An 18,154-nucleotide genomic window follows, 5' to 3' on the forward strand; every position below is an offset into this window, starting at 1 on the left:
GTTAGTATCCCCGGTCATTTCTTCATAGAGAATCTAGTTTATTGGCCTTTTCAATCAGGAGTTTGGTTTTACGGTCTGTTCATTTGATGATCTCTATAAATGGATTAATAGTTGATAGATCTTATTTCACTGGGTGAGAGGTGACAGAGAATCTGGTTTGTTTGTCTTTTCTGTTTGTCTGTTGACTCTTTGGAGCTCAAAGTAATTAAGAATTTTGCAGAAGAGAACAGCTCTTTGAAATGGACCGGTGAGTTTTGTAATTATGTGTTTATTCTGACTCATAGCTGAAATTCTAGAATTGAAGTTGTAAACTCCCTTTGTCTCAGTCTGGATGTCTATGTATCTGATTCAAGAGATCTTTACATCTAGCTGTGTGAGGGTGTAATATTTTCCTACTTGCCATTGGTGTTAACAAATTAGATTATAAATTATCTTAAGTTAAAGGATCTCTATTCTGATTAGCTAATGAGATAAATAAGCACTTATATAAATTGAATATTTCTAAAATTCCAAGAAAATAAGGAAATTGAACTTTTAATGTTTTCAGTGTATTAGACTTAAAAAGTATCCGTACAGAGAATAACTCAGAAATGTTTTAAGAATTCAAGTTCACACAATTTAGGTAAATATTTGGCAAGTGAAGCTAGTTTAATAATTTTAGTTACTAAAAATAGCTAAGTCTTCACTGATTTATCACAGTTGAGTATAAGTGTAGATTTTATTCTGTTGTAGGTATATTGTTCCCAAACTGAGGCAGATTTACTGATCAAATAAGCTGTCATTATTTCTACTTAATACTTAAAGTTATGAAAAATGTAAAAATATGAAAAATGTGTTTCACCAAACTGACTCATTATTCTGATAAAATTTTATTTTAACAATTATGTTTTGTAGTATGTCAACTTGAGGATAATTTCCAAAATGTTTAGGTAATTTAAAACCTTAGACTAGGATTAAGTTGAATTAATAAATGAAATTTCATTGGCTACCTGCATAATTCTAAGTAAGACAGAACACTGAAACATTAATTACTAAGCATTATTTTAACTTTCTATGTTTTTGCTTCTTCTTATATGCTACAGAGAAACTATATAGAGACTTTAATAGACTATCTTTGGGTCTATTAAAGAATGTGTTCATTTTTGCCATTTTGAGAAGTTGTGTAAATTATGGCTATAGAAAGTTGTATTGTATTTATGAGCTCTGCAGGACTGCGAAGATGCTGGTGTGTAACTCCAGTTGTCTACCCCAGGTTTTTTCTGTGAAATAGAAATTACTTCGGTTAAAAGTTATGATTAGTATATGTGAATGAAACTCTATTTAGGAACAATAATTTCAGGGAAATAAAACTCTGCACATATTTGTTTGCTAAGGAAAAGATTAGTTTTGTCCTAAAGGACTGTTTTGTTGGTCCTTTGCACTCTTCAAGCTGATTGAGGACCCCAGGGAGCTTTATTTATGTATTGTAACTATTAATGTTTACCATACTGAAAATTGAAATAGAAACAGAAGTGTTAAAATGCTTACTTACTGATTCATTTGAAGATAGTGACAATGAATGCATGGCATGTTAATGATATTTTAGCAATGTTACATAAAACTTAGTTTTAACCTCATGAACCCCCTGAGATGGTTGTAAAGTAAAACATCAGTTTGTTCCAGAATATGAAAGAACACAATGAAGGACACAATTTTTAAATAAATGTTATTTGCCTTGGTTTATAATACTTGAATTTGAAAATTATGAAGTATTTAAAATCTTATAAAGTGAGCTTAATTTCAATGTGCTTGTTTCCTAATTTACTGTTTATTGCCTTCAGCTACAAATATAAAGGGTTATTCTTGTTTTTCTTTTCTTTCGGTGACACCTGCCTAGAACAACAAAGATTCTATGTCTACCAGAATAACCTTCTATGGTTTGTGTTGACTTTATCATGTCCTTGATTATTTAAGAAAATAAAGGCTTGTCACTTAAGAAAGAGCTAAAGTTCTTTATAATCATGTTACCTTCTCTCTCTCTCTTTCTCTTTCTCTCTCTCTTTTAATGTTTTATTGTTTTAATGTTTTATTGAGTATTGTTTCTCAGGCACCATGATCTTTTTCCTATTGTAAGTTTTTGAATCTCCTGACAACTTGATCTCTGCCTTCCTAAAATCAAAATTTACATTCAAAAAAAAATTTTTTAAATAATACTTTGGGAATATTTTTTGCATGTAAAACTACCTTTCGGATTTCCCAGTTTTCCCAGAGAGCCCCTGGTTAATCACAAAGATTTGTTCTTTCATCTTATAAAATGACAGCTGCTAGAAATAATTAGATTTATTTAATATATTACTATTGATGAGTTGCATGGGAAGAGCTGTCAAATCAGAAGAGATGCTTAGCCTTCCCTAAGTTACATTTGTGGTCATGCACATGCCAGGCAGACACATAACATAGAGTTTTCTGGGACCCAAGGTTTCTCCCAGATGGCTGTCCTCCTGTGTTCCAGCAGAGGATGTTAGTTTCTGTCATGGTAGTCAAGCAGCTAATTACGATAGCTCACGTGACTTTCATAGAGGACAACTATATTTGTTAATGCTTATGCCAGGCCCCATCCTAAACTCTTTACATATTTTAACTAGTTTGATCCTCAAACCCCACAGAAAGTAAACGACGGCTCAGAGACTCCAGGCTCCATCTCATACAGCCGGTTTGAGGCAGTCAGTCAGATCCAGAGAGGCTTAATTCCAAAGCCTTTGCTCTTCCCACTATAATAACTACCATAGGCTGTGGCTGGAGTCTTACATAAGTGAGCACATTTTGGGAAACAACATAGACCTGATTTTTCTTCTTCTTACATCAGATGCATCTCCAGATGCATTGAAGTTCAGACATCTGATTCTGAAGTCCTGCCGTGGGGGTCTTAGGACAGAGTTTTCCACAGGGTGGCCCTTAGCCCCCAGGTAGAGAGCCACCTTTCCCGCGCTCAGCCCACGTGTGTCAGCAGGGCCACATAGATGAGGGCAGTGTAGCTTGTGCACTGCACAAAGGCATATGGCTAAGGGGGCAAGTGGGGGTTAGAATCCGGCCTGCTTTGGTCCTGAGGGTCCATGGGGCAGTGTCTTCCCAGAGGGGCATCATCCTTTTATAATCCCTACAAAGGCACCATATCTGCTAGCAGTGGCCCTGTCCTTTAGGTGAAGCTGACTAAACCCCTGGGCTCTAGAGAAGTTACATGTAATATAACTTAGCTAAGTTAATCATCACATTCTATCCTCCTGGCCGTAGTGATTGGTTGAGGAATGAGCACATAACTCATGCAGGAGACTCTTGGCCAGTGAGGCTTGATTTGGAGGCTTTTGTTTGAGGGCTGTGGTTCTTGCCTGATAAGGTGAGGACTGGAGCTGCTGCAGCCATCTTGCAACTAGGTGGGGCTTGATAATGAAGTTAATTCCCAGAAAAGGTCAAAAAATATCGAGAGAAAACCTTATCCTGGTGACATTGTTGAACCTTTGGTCAAGTTATGCCTGAAGCCCAAATCTACTTATGGACTGTGGAATAACATAAACCAATAAATTCTCCTTTTTGCTTGAGACAGTCTGGCTGTCAGTTGTGACCAAAAGCACACTAACTATTCCATACACACCCGCACACATGCTTGCTCCCTATACCACATCCTGGCTTTATATTTTCATCATAGCATCTGTCGCTTTCTTATTGTACTTTAAAGATTTTTTTTTAACACTTTTTAATTTTATTTATTTATTTATTTATTTATTTATTTATTTATTTATTTATGGCTGTGTTGGGTCTTCGCTTCCGTGCGAGGGCCCTCTCCAGCTGCGGCAAGCGGGGGCCACTCTTCATCGCGGTGCGCGGGCCTCTCACTATCTCGGCCTCTCCCGTTGAGGAGCACAGGCTCCAGACGCGCAGGCTCAGCAGTTGTGGCTCACGGGCCCAGTTGCTGCGCGGCATGTGGGATCCTCCTAGACCAGGGCTCGAACCCGTGTCCCCTGCATTAGCAGGCAGATTCTCAACCACTGAGCCACCAGGGAAGCCCTCATTGTACTTTATTTACATATTTAGTTAATCGTTTTCCTACATCCACTCCTCACCCCTGCTGAAGTGAATGCTCTAAATGGCAAGGAATTTTATCTTCTTTGTTCACTGATGGATTCCCAGTTCCTGAAATGAGTTCTTAGCACATAGCATGCATTCAAAATTTTGTTGAATGATATACCCCTACTCAGTGAATTATTAAGGATTACTAAAATTCCAGATGCATAAATGAAAATCAGCATAGTTCTAGAGTTGACCATGGACCATCCCAGCCTTCTAATAAGACAATGGGAAGGTAATAAAGCTTGCACTGTGCACGTGTACATGCAGATTGTTGGCATTTCAGCAATTTCAGGGAAGGGGCTTAGCTATTGTTACATCACCAAGATTGTTTTCAGTTGGTGAGGCTTTTCAATTGGAACTCTTTCTAAGTACATTTAAAATACTTTTAATATATTTATAGAATGACTGTTAGGTTTTACTTTTTGTTTTATGTTGGTGTATCTGATGTTTTTTACTTTTTGGATTTTTATTTTGTTCATCTCTACTTCTTTGCTATCATGATGTATTATTTTTCCTTTGGAAAGTGTAACTGAATTAGGGGAGATAGGTGAGCCATGGTGTCTTTTATCTCTCGTATGTGCCATAGGCAGAAAAAAACTGAGAACCTCTACCTTTTTGGGGGATTGTCATCCACATTTCATTTACATCCTTTCACTTCTTACAGGTAATACCACAGAATCTGGTACTTAATCTAATAAGATTTACATGGCTCCTGTCAGTCTGGTAATCCCCATTTATTTACCATCTCCATCATGGAATCTGATACTTTTGTTTGAGCCTCTGACAGTGATTTGCCCCAGAGCCCTCCTGGGAGTTGGTGATTGCTTTTTGCAAAGCTAACTGTATGCTTCGTAAGAATGACCCTTTTGCATCTGCCTGTCACCTTATCTGAACTCTCACCGTTAAGAGATTTATCCTTTGGGTTAACAAGCTGTTTAACGCTTCGGGGGAGCAATACATTATTTCTGATGTTTTACTTTGACAACCAAAAGGGTGACAAGGTTGTGATGTGAGGAAGGAAGAAGAAAGGAAGGACAGAAGAAGGGGGAGGTGGGTGGGGCCAATGATCTGTTTCATTTCCCCTCTCTTCTTTCAGCCAGCGCTCGGTAGCTAGTCTTAGGCTGCTTAGGTGATAGGGGATCATCTTCAGGTTGGGGTATAAGATTTTGTGTTTACTAGTCAGCAGTGCCATGTGGGTGAAGTGAGTGGCCATCTGCATAGCCTGGATTGCATGGCCAAGCCACGTGTCCTCTCCTCTCTGGCGACCTTTCCTGCTAAGAAACAGGCATGGGATCACACCAAAGCCATATTTTCTGTAATTGCCAAGTCCATATTGTTTTGTCTTACATTGCCAAGTAGATTCCTGACCTAGGGAGGAAAAAAGTGACCTCCTCGGTATTGGAGCCACCACCTCATAAAGAATCACAAACCTCAGAAGGCAAAGAGACTGGAGCAAGACCACGTGAGTTGTCAGCAGCAGGAGAGAGAAGAGCACCCAAGGCCAGGTCAGCTCCACTGCACCTGCTGTGCCTGTCATCTCCCCTCATGAGCTGCAGAGCTTACAATGAAATAAACTGCCACCCACTCAAGCCTGCTTAGAGGTTGGCCAGGCATGTCACCTCCATCTCTCCTTTATCACACCAGGGCTGCAGCCAGGGAGGAGCTCTTCTAAGGGGGGTGGGAGGCGGAGACTGAAAGGAAGGAAATGGAGAAACACTTGGGTGTGTTTTCTGAGTCGTATTTCACCTTTCCACTCTCACCGCTACTGAAGTGGAACAGAGCAGCCTTCTATGCACACAACCATCTGTTAAAAGGTGGCCCTGGAATTTACGGTCCACATCACCCTAGTAGAGACTCTGCTGGTAAATGTTCCCCATGGCAAATGGAACAATAAGCAGGTGGCTGAGAAGGATGAGGGCCACAGGGAGAGGGCAGAGGGATGCAGACGCAGAAGAGGGCTGGGGGCTCTTTCCTGAGTTTCTTTCTCCTGTCATCAAACCTTTATCCCCGATGGCCAAAGACCTGGCTCTTTCATCAGTGGGAGATGCATACCCCTCGTCTGCTGAGGGCAGCTAGAGGTGGGGAGGAGGAGAGTACCACGGAAAGGGGTTATGGGGTGAACATTTAGAGCTAGAAGACAGTCATACCAATGTGGACGTCCCTGCCCCTGAGCTTAAAAATGTCAGTGCAGTAAGGGCCTCATCAGCCTTAGCTGCTATGTATACTCTCCGAGACAATGATCAGATCGCCAGCATGGCAGAGAAGGAAGAGGAAAGGGGCTTGAGCAAGGGTTGGCAGGATCTTGATTCTTGCTCTATGGTCGGTACTTGCATAGGAAGTGTTGGAGCTTGCTGCATTCTTTGCTGTTCCAAGTTAAAAAATCTGTAAGAAAATAAACGGACCTTTAAATCTATTTGATTGTGTATTGAGCTTATCAGTGTCCTCGGGGTGTTTTTTTTGTTTTTTTGGGTTTTTTTGGCCTCCAGGACAGGCCAACACCGGGTTTTTTTTAATCTTATTTTTTAAAAATTAATTAATTAATTTATTTATTTATGGCTGTGTTGGGTCTTCGTTTCTATGTGAGGGCTTTCTCTAGTTGCGGCGAGCGGGGGCCACTCTTCATCGCGGTGCACGGGCCTCTCACTATCGCGGCCTCTCTTGTTGCGGAGCACAGGCTCCAGACGCGCAGGCTCAGTAATTGTGGCTCACGGGCCCAGTTGCTCCGCGGCATGTGGAATCTTCCCAGAACAGGGCTCGAACCCGTGTCCTCTTCATTGGCAGGCAGATTCTCAACCTGCGCCACCAGGGAAGCCCTCCTTGGGGTGTTTTGCTTGCACCCACGGATAAGGTACATAATTTTACCGGTCAGCTCGGCTAGCATGTGGTGCCCAGTTGTTTGGTCAAACACCGGTCTACATTTTGCTGTGAAGGTATTTTTCTTTTTAGATGTGATGAACATTTAAATCAGCAGACTTTGTGTAAAGCGGATTACCCTCCGTCATGTAGTAATCAGCCAATCAGTGAAGGCCTTAAGAGAAAAGACTGCGGTCCACGGAAGAGGGAGGAATTCTGCCTTCAGACTACCGTCAGCCTCAAGACTGCAGCATCAACTCACAGGAACATCCAGCCTGCTGACCTGCTCTGTGCACCTCAGATTTGCCAGCCCCACAATCGCATGAACCAATTCCTTAAGATAAATCAATCTCTCTCTCTCTCTCTCTCCCTTCTATTTCTTCCATTTCTCTGGAGAATCCTGACTAAAAGAGGTACTAACTTTGCTAATGGAAAGACAAATAATTTAAACATCACACACAATTGCAGACACTCCATACCAGCACTGCTTTTGAGGGAAGGCAGGGCTTGACATAAACCAACTGAAAACGAGAGGCTCTTTCGTGTCTGAAACAGGATGCTGTAAGGAACAGACGGTGATCTTTCCTGACGTCCACAGCTGAGGAGCTACAAAGAGCCCATCCGAAGTTCAAAGAATTGGAAGCTGCTGAAGCCAGCCGTGTCCCATCTGGCCACTCATTTATAAAGAAGGACTGAGAGGAAGGACTTTTGAAGGACGGAAGTATTTTTGAAGAGAGGTCCAATTATTTCCCTTCCAGAAACCAAGCTCCGCAGAATCACTTGTCCTGCTGGGGCGTCCGCCGTAGAGTGATGCATTGTTCCCCAGCTGGATGTCTGCCTGGCTCTGACTTGCAGGTCTGGCCCTGACGCCAGTACCAGTGTGTGCTAGGTCGATGGGATGAGAGCCCTGAGAGAGAGGGCATATGGAGGCAGAGCCAGGCACGGCGGGGTGAGGCACGCCCCCTCATGTGCCTGGCTCTCGGGAGGTATAGAGGATGGGTCCTTCTCACTCCTGCAGCCACGGGCCCCAGAGCGGGGCCGCAGAGTGTAAATGAGATGGAGATGCAAGCATTCTGGGCACTGTCATGGCGCGGGGCAAGGAGAACGTGGCACGAGGCATCAAACAACCAAGGGTTAGCAAGCTCCCCTGCGGGCACTAATTCAGGGAGGTGTCTCTTTTCACTCTCGTCCTCCATGCCTCAACACCAGAGGGGCAACTGCAGGGGTGCACTCTCTCCTCCAGGCCACGAGAGCCACGAGCCAAGCCTGCACCGTGATAAGCACTTGACATATATTACGATGATTAGTAGTAGTATTTTTTCCCCGTTACAGAGTGGCATCTGAGGCACAGAGAAGTAAAAAATCTGGTCAAGGTCACACAGCTGAGAGAAGGAGCTGGACTCCTAACCCCAGGCATTCAGAATGCAGAGCCCAGGGTTTTGACCTAAACTATATTGCATATGAAATTTATTTTTCAGTTATAGAACCCTAGTTATCATTATTCAGTATCTCAAGGTGATAAGTCAGGAGGCACCATGAAATACAATTTTCCAGAGGGTCAGGGTCTTTCTAAATAGATAGAAAAAAGGAACAAGGCCAGTCACACAGACAGGCACATACACAGGATGTGAGTGTGAGGCTTAAAAAAACCTTGTGAATCTTTTTTTTTATTTTTTTTAAATGTGTTTGCCTTTATTCTTTTTTTTACTTTAGTTTTTTGGCTGTGTTGGGTCTTCGTTTCTCTGTGAGGGCTTTCTCTAGTTGTGGCAAGTGGGGGCCACTCCTCATCACGGTGCGCGGGCCTTTCTCTGTCGTGGCCTCTCTTATTGCGGGGCACAGGCTCCAGACACGCAGGCTCAGTAGTTGTGGCTCACAGGCCTAGTTGCTCCGCGGCATGTGGGATCCTCCCAGACAAGGGCTCGAACCCATGTGTCCTGCATTGGCAGGCAGATTCTCAACCACTGCGCCACCAGGGAAGCCCAACCTTGTGAATCTTAAAAAAGCAATTTAGCCACTGAGTTGGTGAGGCTAAATCTGTTATACAAATATAAAGTGACATTGACGAGGCTGAAGGAATGTCCTTTTATTCTACCTTCACCAGTTTCTAATCCTTGCTTCATTCCTTGCACTTTTCTGCCTTGAGAGCCTGTATTCTGAGAGTGGAGAGCTGGGCTGAGTGAATGGGAAGGGTAGCGTCCAATGGCCTGGCATTCTCAGGTGGACGTCTGGCTTCTGAGCCCCACACAGGAAACTTTGTCGTTGGGAAATTTGCTGATGTAAACACGGACTGACAGGGGAAAGATTTTTGTTTGAGAACTTTGTCCGAGTGAAATCTTAGGGTCATGGGAGGGACTTTGGGAGGCATCTGGTCCATTGCTTCCCTGAAGCTTGGTCCGGCGTCCAGCCCTAGAGATTCTCATGTTGTCGGTCTGAAGCAATCCCTGGAATTCATATTTTTAACATGTTCCTCAGTTGACTCTCATGTGCTGTGAGCCTCTTTTAACACTTTTAATGCGGCAACCACAACAACAACTACAATGTCCACTTTTGCTTGGTTAACTCTAGTGATGGGTTTCTCACTACTTCCTGGGGTAGCCCATTATGTTTTTGGACAGTGCTGATTGTTCAAAATATTTTTCCTTAGTTTGGATAGAAATCCACATTTTGGTAGCTTCTACCTATTGGTCTTGGTGTGTTCCTTCCATCTGAGATGAATTATTCCTTTAACAGCAGCAGCTGTAGTCTCTGCAAGACTGTGGAAAGTCCTTCCTTGGTCTGTGATATGACCCACTTACCTCTGAGGGTTTGCCTAGAGCTTGCTTCAGAGTTTGTCTCCACATGGCCATCATTCATCCTTTGCTGTCAGAAAGTTTTCTCACTCTTTTGTGCATATAAGCTTTATTCCTCAGACAACAGTAAACCCTGTTCCACGTCCCTTTCCACCTGAGCCCCGGTACCTGAGTCCTCAGTCCGGGCTGTGTCCCTGACCCACCCCCTGGCTAGTGGGGGAGTCTTAGTGACACTGTGATGACTTTTTAAACCCACTGGGATGTTCTGTTTCATATCAAGTGTGCTTTTTATCTTTGACATTCTGTTTTCTTTTCATATCACTTATTAGCTGTGGTTCTCAAATAGGAGTGATTTTGTCCCCCTAAGGGACATTTAGCAAAGTCTGAAGACATTTTTTGTTGTAACAACCTGTGTCTGTGTGGATGCTACGGGCATCTGCTGGTGAGTGACTAGGATATGCTCAACCTACAATGCAGAGGACAGGCCCCAAGACAAAGCATTACCCACCCCCAAATGTCATTTGTACCAAGGCTGAAAACCCTAGCTTATTAGCATTAAAAAAGCAAAGACTTTAAAAAGCAAAGAATGAAGGCAGGCAAGAGAAATGAGGCTGCAGTGATTGTGTGCAGCCTGCAGCTGAGGTTCTGGGCACTGCATCCTCAGAGAAACAAATGAGGAAATAACCCAGGCAAAGGCGAGGTTTCCAGGGCTCATGGGGAACCCTAACTATAAAGAAGCCAGAAAGGAGTCAGATATATTTGCTCCCTGTAGCCTGGTTTTCCCCAAATGTGACATATTTCCCCCTCATGGTATGTAACAGAATTTTAAGATAAACATATTTAAGAAAAAAAGTGAATGTAATTACTTTGCTGCACAGGAGTAATTAACACAGCACTGTAAATCAACTATACTTCAATTTAAAAATGAGTTATTGAAAATCAAAAAAATGGAAAGAAAAAAGTGAGTGGATTTAAAGAAAATATTGATAACTGAACCGCTGGCACAGTGATATGGCAAAGATTGTAAAATGGTCGGTAAATAATGTCTGCGACAAGACCATTGCCTTGTAGAAAAAAAGAGTTGCTGGTGTGAAATGGAGCAAAGAGGAGTCAATGTGCATCTTTGCTCTTAATGGGAAAGGGAAGGAGCTGCGATTTGGCAAGAGATGCAATAGAACTTACTGTTCTTGGCGTTCATCTCAGCATAGTACTTGTTCCTACCCACGGACTTGCCAGACATAGTTCTGTAAATATACATGGCCCCATCGAGCCACTTCCACTGCTGCCCCTGCAAATGACAGGAGACGGGAGACATGTACACATCAGCCTGCCCACCTGCTCACAGCCCAGACCCATTTAACACATGGTTCTCATTGTAAAAACTGGGAAAGCACAGAAATGTGGAAAGACGGGAAAATAAGAAAGTCACTCCGTTTAATCTCTAGGAGGAAAACGTTACTAATATTTTACCATATTTACTTTTGGTGAAACCATTTTTCTCTATCACAATATTTTTATATACTGAAAAATGGGGTGACTTTAAAAATATATATTCAATTTTGTAGCATCTTGCATTCCAAACATTTTTTAATGGTAAGAATGCACCATAATTTACCTTACTAATTCTCCTATTGATTGATGTTTATGTTGTTTCCAATTTACAATTATTGCAAAGAATACTGCTATGAACCACTTTATTTGCAAAGCTGTTTCTGTACTTAAAATTATTCTTTTTTTAAATTTATTTTTTATTTTTTTTTAATTTATTTGTTTATATTTATTTTTGGCTGTGTTGGGTCTTCGTTTCTGTGTGAGGGCTTTCTCTAGTTGCGGCGAGCAGGGGCCACTCTTCATCGCGGTGCGCGGGCCTCTCCCATTGCGGAGCACAGGCTCCAGACGCGCAGGCTCAGTAGTTGTGGCTCATGGGCTTAGTCGCTCCGCGGCATGTGGGATTTTCCCAGACCAGGGCTCGAATCTGTGTCCCCTGCATTGGCAGGCAGATTCTTAACCATTGCGCCACCAGGGAAGCCCTAAAATTATTCTTTAAAGCTAGAATCCCAGAAGTAGAATTAATGGCCAAAGGGCATGAATATTTTGAGGATATTGATATTTATTGCCAAACTGCTTTCCAAAAACAGTTCAGTTGTAGGAATTTAAATCCTCATTTACTGGGAAATTTCTCCTTATCCTTAAAAATATTATTCATTAAGACAAAGCAAAAGCCTAATAATCTGATAAGTCAAATTATATTGTTATTCTAATTTGCATTTCTTTGATAACTAGAGACATTGCACAATTTGTTAGACTGTTTATTAACCTCAGTCACAAAGGTAAAAAAATTAAATTACAAAAAAATATCTGGTAGAAATTGATGTAAGTATTTATCCTATCTCTGAATGAGAGAGCTCTGATTGATAGCAATGTGAATATATAAAAACGTAAAATTCATTGTATAAAATATATGTAACATCTATGGCAAAGTTTATCAAGAAACAGAAAGTCTGGGGGTTTTCTCCTTGTATTCTTTGTGTTTTTTTGGGTTAACATAGAAGCCCCACAAAGAATCTGTAAACTGCAGATCCCACATAGAGACCTCAGCAACCTCACATGTCATTTCTTACTATGAGGTATTGAGGCGGGTAAAATGAGGGACCAGTGAAGAAAGTTTAGGATAACATAAAAAACATGATAGCATCTAGCAAAAAGCTTAGCTGAAAGTTTCCAACTTTAACTCAAGATCTAATGGGGGTTTAACTAAGCTTGGTCTCATAACGGGTCTGTGTGTGTGTGTGTTTATTTGTATACACCCATATATACTTACACAAACTTCTTTTTAAAGGCTCTGAAGAGCTGGTAATTTTGTGTTCAAAGATGTGGGAGAACTTTAATTAGATAGGTCTGTAAGTGGAGGAAATTGTTTCCTCCCTAACCTTGAAGCTTTGGCCTCTATCAATCGGAGGCAGGTGACTGAAGAAGATCTGTTGTGTGTGCCCTTGTCAGTAGGCCTGGGGCTGTTTCCCAGAGAGGGGCTATCTATCTGGCTTTCCCAAGGGGTCATTTGTGGGCCAAGTCTGAGGTTACCTTCTGCAGGTCATGCAGGCAGATCCATACGGGCTTGTTTCTTTGACAGCCACCTATGTCCGTTGCTATGGTGCTGGCTTCCTTTAAATTCAGGATAGATGCCAGGTGGGCTCCGTTTCCATATGACTGACACTCGAGCTGAGGGCAAGGAGGAGATGTGAGGTTTAAAAGCACAGCCCACAACCTAAATATCCATCAACAGAGGAATGGATAAAGAAGATGTGGTACGTATACCCAATGGAATATTACTCAGCCGTAAAAAAGAATGAAATAGTGCTATTTGCAGCAACATGGGTGGACCTAGAGATTATCATACTAACTGAGTAAGTCAGACAGAGAAAGACAAATATCATATGATAACACTTGTATGTGGAATCTAAAAAATGATACAAATGAACTTATTTACAAAACAGAAATAGACTCACAGAGTTAGAAAACAAACTTATGGTTACCAAAGGGGAAAGGGGGGGGAGGGATAAATTAGGAGCTTGGGATTAATATATACACACTACTATATGTAAAATAGATAACCAACAAGGACCTACTGTATAGCACATGGAGCTCAATATCTTGTAATAACTTATGAGAAAAAAGAATCTAAAAAAGAATATATATATGTATATATATGTATAACTGAATCACTTTGCTGTACACCTGAAACTAACACAACATTGTAAATCAACTATATTTCAATAAAAATTAGAAAAAAAAGAAAAGCACGGCCCTCACCTCAGAGCCCTAGAGCACCAGGCAGCATGGGCACACACAGTCCCTGCCTCCCCTTGGGATCTAAGCCCCACAGAAGACTTCCTGTCACCTTGGGAGAAAACACAACTGTCACAGGTGTCAGGCCTCAGAGGGGGAGGCAGCTCCAGGCAAGGGCACGAGATTTAGGGCCAGTGGAAGTGCCTGGGGTCCTGGTCTTGCCTGTCTTTAGTGTATGTGACCTTGACAAGTCACTTCACCTCTCTTCCTTATCTGTAAATGGAGGAAATAATTAGGACTACACAAGGGAGTTGTTACGAGGATAGAATTTTTATAATTATGTATTATAATACTGCACTTCAACAAACCTAAGAAACCACTGATTGTAAAATGTGCTGTTCTCTAACAAGACACTTACTGCCCAAATAAAGAAATCATTTTATATATGTACATTTTATAGCTAGACAAAGATATATACTTTATGCTCTTTTGGGGTTGTGTTACAGGATTTGCCTACATAATAAAACAAATTAATTTAATAAAAACATGGTTTTGGCTGTGGTTGCTACTCTCATGTTTGCCTTTGAACTTGCTCAGGACTAGATGTGGTGACTGCTTAGTGATAATTTACCAACCACTTGATAATACCAGAATGTTTTTATACCCGTAATTTCTTTTTTTTATTTCATTTTTTAACATATTTATTGGAGTATAATTGCTTTACAGTGTTGTGTTAGTTTCTGCTGTATAACAAAGTGAATCAGCTATACATATACATATATCACCATATCTCCTCCCTCTTGCATCTCCTTCCCACCCTCCCTACCCCACCCTTCTAGGTGGTCACAAAGCACCGAGCTGATCTCCCTGTGCTATGTGGCTGTTTCCCACTAGCTATCTATTTTACATTTGGTAGTGTATATATGTCTATGTCACTCTCTCACGTCGTCCCAGCTTACCCTTCCCCCTCCCCGTGTCCTCAAGTCTACTCTTTACGTCTGCGTCTTTCTTCCTGTCTTGCTCCTAGGTTCTTCAGAACCTTTCTTTTGTTTTTTTTAAGATTCATATATATGTGTTAGCATACGGTATTTGTTTTTCTCCTTCTGACTTACTTCACTCTGTATGACAGACTCTAGGTCCTTCCATATACCTGTAATTTCATTTGACTTTTAAATTTGTGACACACGGAAGCTGGATTACCAGTCAATGTGTAGTGAGTGTACCAGTTACAAAAGATTCCTGGGACAGAAGAGGCAACAGGCTCCATCCCTGTTTAAATGATGTTTCCCTTTCCTGTCAGTTCATACAGCTAGAACTCAGAGCGCTGCCTCTTCGGCCCAATATCAGGTCTTCCTGTCGTTTTAACTGCCACCTCCATCACCTCCAGGAGTCTTGTGAACTAAGATACCAGCTAGGAACCAAGGAGCACAGCGGCCGTGGTGTCAATTTCTCTGGTCCTTTCCGGCACCTTCTCTGCACTCTGGTTCAGGAGTGGTTAACTCTGCTAAGGCTTGGTATCAATCATGTGGATCGTTTTTGCCTTGAAAACCTGAATTGAGCATCCACCGTGTGCCACAGGCTTTTTGCAAGTTCTTTTCATGAATCCTCCCAACAACCCCATGGGATAAAAGTGTTATCCCCATTTTACAGAAGAAAACTGGTAAAGCGAGGTATAGCTGCAACTAATGCACGGCAGAGCGTGCTTTAAACTCAGGTCTATATTATTCCAAAGCCCCCCAGATATCTTCCTCTTTGTTTTGGTAGAATTAGTGTTGGACTCTCCAGGGACAGGCAGTACGAACATCTGTCCAGGATTTCTCCAAGTTGCTTCCCAAGAACTGAGGAGAAGTCCACTGTTGTCCATGAGCTTTTTCTTCTTTCAGTGGACAGAATCCGGGCAGCCCTTTCTATGTTTGGCTCTTTTTATCTTTTTTGCTATCATTCACATCTGCTTAGGAAAGCATTGCATTGGGGCCAGCTTCCCTGGGTTTGCTCTGCTGGTTATTCTCGGTGTAATCTTGGGAGAGTCACTTATGCTCATACTGCATTGCAATTTTTTGTTTAAATGTCACAATCTTGCGTCAGTTCTGCACTTTTTAAGGCCAGAAAAGGCCTTTGCATCCTCAGTAGCTATCACGTGATAGGTGCTTCCTCATTCTGAGTTATTGATTTATAGGGATTCTGAGGCCATTCTGGGCCCAGATCACACCCCATTTCCCCACGTAGCTCCCCGGTCAGTCACTTCAGTTTAACAACCACAATTCAGTGACACAGCAGCACTGACTCCCAGCACTCTGAGGTAACTTATTCTGACTGGCTATGTGGGTATCTCTTAGAAAAGCCTCAGTGAAATAAAACCAATACATTTGTTGTGTTATGGAGACAGTGAGGGCTTGCATTTGTCTGGAATGCTTCGGTCTCCGTCAGGTGGCTCTGAGGCTGTCTACACACGGCTCTCTTGCTGGTAAATCTTGTATGGCAATTCAGCTGTTCTTTCTGTAAGTTCCTCATCTCATCGTCTTTGGATTTATGTATTTCTGTCTTTCTCCCTGACAGTGAACTCCTTGAGGACAGGCTGTTTCTTGCTCATCCTCATGTCTTTGCAGCCCATCCAGGGTCTGGGCCTATATAGCACATGCTCCATCAATGCTCACATGATTAAAGGAGTTAAGCACATAACCCTCTATTCTCCATTTCACCAGCCAGGTTATTTCTCAGGATGCCAAGGAAGGACCCTTGGCTCTGAGTTGAATGATACCTGGAGCTTTGGGTGGCCCCTTGCTTTAGAGAAGCCTCTCCAAGCATGGGCCAGATTTCTTACCTCAGCATCAGACCAGTTCCTCAGCTTCTGGAAGTATCCCTAGCAACAGGACTTGTAGTAAAACCATCCAGTAGCACAGCTAGGTCTCAGGATGATGGCTGCACACAAACAAAAGGCAATTACAAGTTATGATGGCAAAGAGAAGCAATTCCTACACTTGAGCCAGTTTAAGACCTGGCTCGCCTTGAACAGAGGGAAGGCTAAGTGCCCTGGAGGAAGGATCCCTCCCTGCTGCCGAATCTTTATACTGTTCATCTTTCTCATAGCCTTCTCCAAAGGGGACTGTGGGCTTTTACCAGAGTAGCTGTGCATTGGGGGAAAGGAGGTAATCAGCTCTTTGAGGTTTACTGGGCACTGGCTCTGAACTGACACTGATTCCAGGAGACCCCAGACATCACTGTGGTCTGCCAGTCAGAGAAGGGGTTTATGGAGGTCAGGTGACCAGTGGTGTTTTAGCTCAGGACTACTTCACAGTGGACCCAGTGGGTCCCCAAGCCCATCTTGTGGTAATCTCCCCAATTATGGAATACATAATTGGAACAGACATCCTCAGCAACTATAGCAGAATCCCCACACTGGTAGCAAGATCAAACAGCTATAATTCAAGACCTCACAAGAGTGGATGAGGGGCATAAATTGGTAGTTTTAGGCATTACAAGGAGGGAGTGGTGTTTTGGCTAGGGGGACGCAGGACAGGTTAGATGGCAACTTGGCTGGAACTTGAGAATAGGGGGGCTGAAAGTCAGTAGCAAGGGGAGGGGGACATTTTAGGCGAAGGGAGTGGGTGAGCAGAGGAACGGTGGCAGCAAAGCAAGCACTTAAGTTTGCCTTAACTGTAAGGCATCTGTCAGGCAAGCACTGTAGAAGAGAAGGAGACAGTCAGGGCCCAGAAGCCAGGGAAGCTGTGATCAAGAAAGGCACAAGCTCCTCTGGCTAGTGGGTTGGTGAACGGGCTGCATCACTGAAACTGAGGTTTCTGAAGAAGCGGAGATGTCTGGAAACACAGAGGGCCCAGAGGATGAAGGGGATGCCAAGCTAGGAAATGTGGACTTTGTGCCAGTGTGGCTGCACTCCAATGCTCTTGGTGGGTGCAGGGGTCTTTCCACCCCCAGTGCATGTTCACAGACTTTTTTGTGGTCACATAGCATTTCCTCTCTCCCCACTGAGATGACCCTGTTGTCACTTGCTTGCCCCATTCTTCTGTTCTACTTCATTCCTTGCCTATAAATCTCCAGGGGCTTCCTGTTGCTTTCAGATAAGCTCTCCACTCAGTCTGACATTTGAAGACACTCACAACCTGGTCTTATGGTCCTATTGAGACACAGCTTCCGGTGCAGCAGCCTCAGCTCCATCTTGGAACATGACGCTCATTATTGACATAGATCCTTTGCTTGTGCTATGCTTCGTACCTGTGAATGGTGGACAATGGCTAATCCAGCTGAGGCACAGCAGGCAAGGTTTCAAGGTGAAAGCAGCTCTTTTGCTCCTCTCCTGTTTGCCCATTTCTGTTCCCCTCTAACCTTAAAAGAACTTAACTATAGGAATGAGCTCACTAGGCAATTTAACCTAACTCCTGACTTATGCTCTCTTGAATGCACACCATGCCTTGTCTAACTTGCTGATTCTTTTCCTAGATAAAAAGAAGTAAGAATGAAGAATTAAGCGGTTAAAAAATGACGAGCTCTCTATTCTCAACAGCCCCCTTAGCAATCCTGCAGGTTGATCATGCAGGCAAGATAACATCTGAAGAGTCAGCCAGTCTGCAAGCAACGGGGAATGATGCAGAATCCAACTTCCTGCG

The 18,154-nt window shown here is 42.7% G+C and overlaps 1 protein-coding gene across 1 annotated transcript; it reads right to left on the reverse strand.

Annotated features, from left to right (window-relative positions):
- Positions 1-6,418: 6,418 nt before the first annotated feature.
- On the reverse strand, positions 6,419-17,705 carry REG4 (regenerating family member 4). Its single transcript, XM_036865294.1, is given in 5 exon segments — positions 6,419-6,486; positions 10,929-11,034; positions 12,828-12,965; positions 16,354-16,451; positions 17,648-17,705. Coding segments are annotated over 5 exon segments (468 nt in total).
- Between the last annotated feature and the right edge of the window lie 449 nt (positions 17,706-18,154).

The sequence above is a fragment of the Balaenoptera musculus genome, chromosome 1, assembly GCF_009873245.2.
Source record: "Balaenoptera musculus isolate JJ_BM4_2016_0621 chromosome 1, mBalMus1.pri.v3, whole genome shotgun sequence".
Classification (NCBI taxonomy): Eukaryota; Metazoa; Chordata; class Mammalia; order Artiodactyla; family Balaenopteridae; genus Balaenoptera; species Balaenoptera musculus.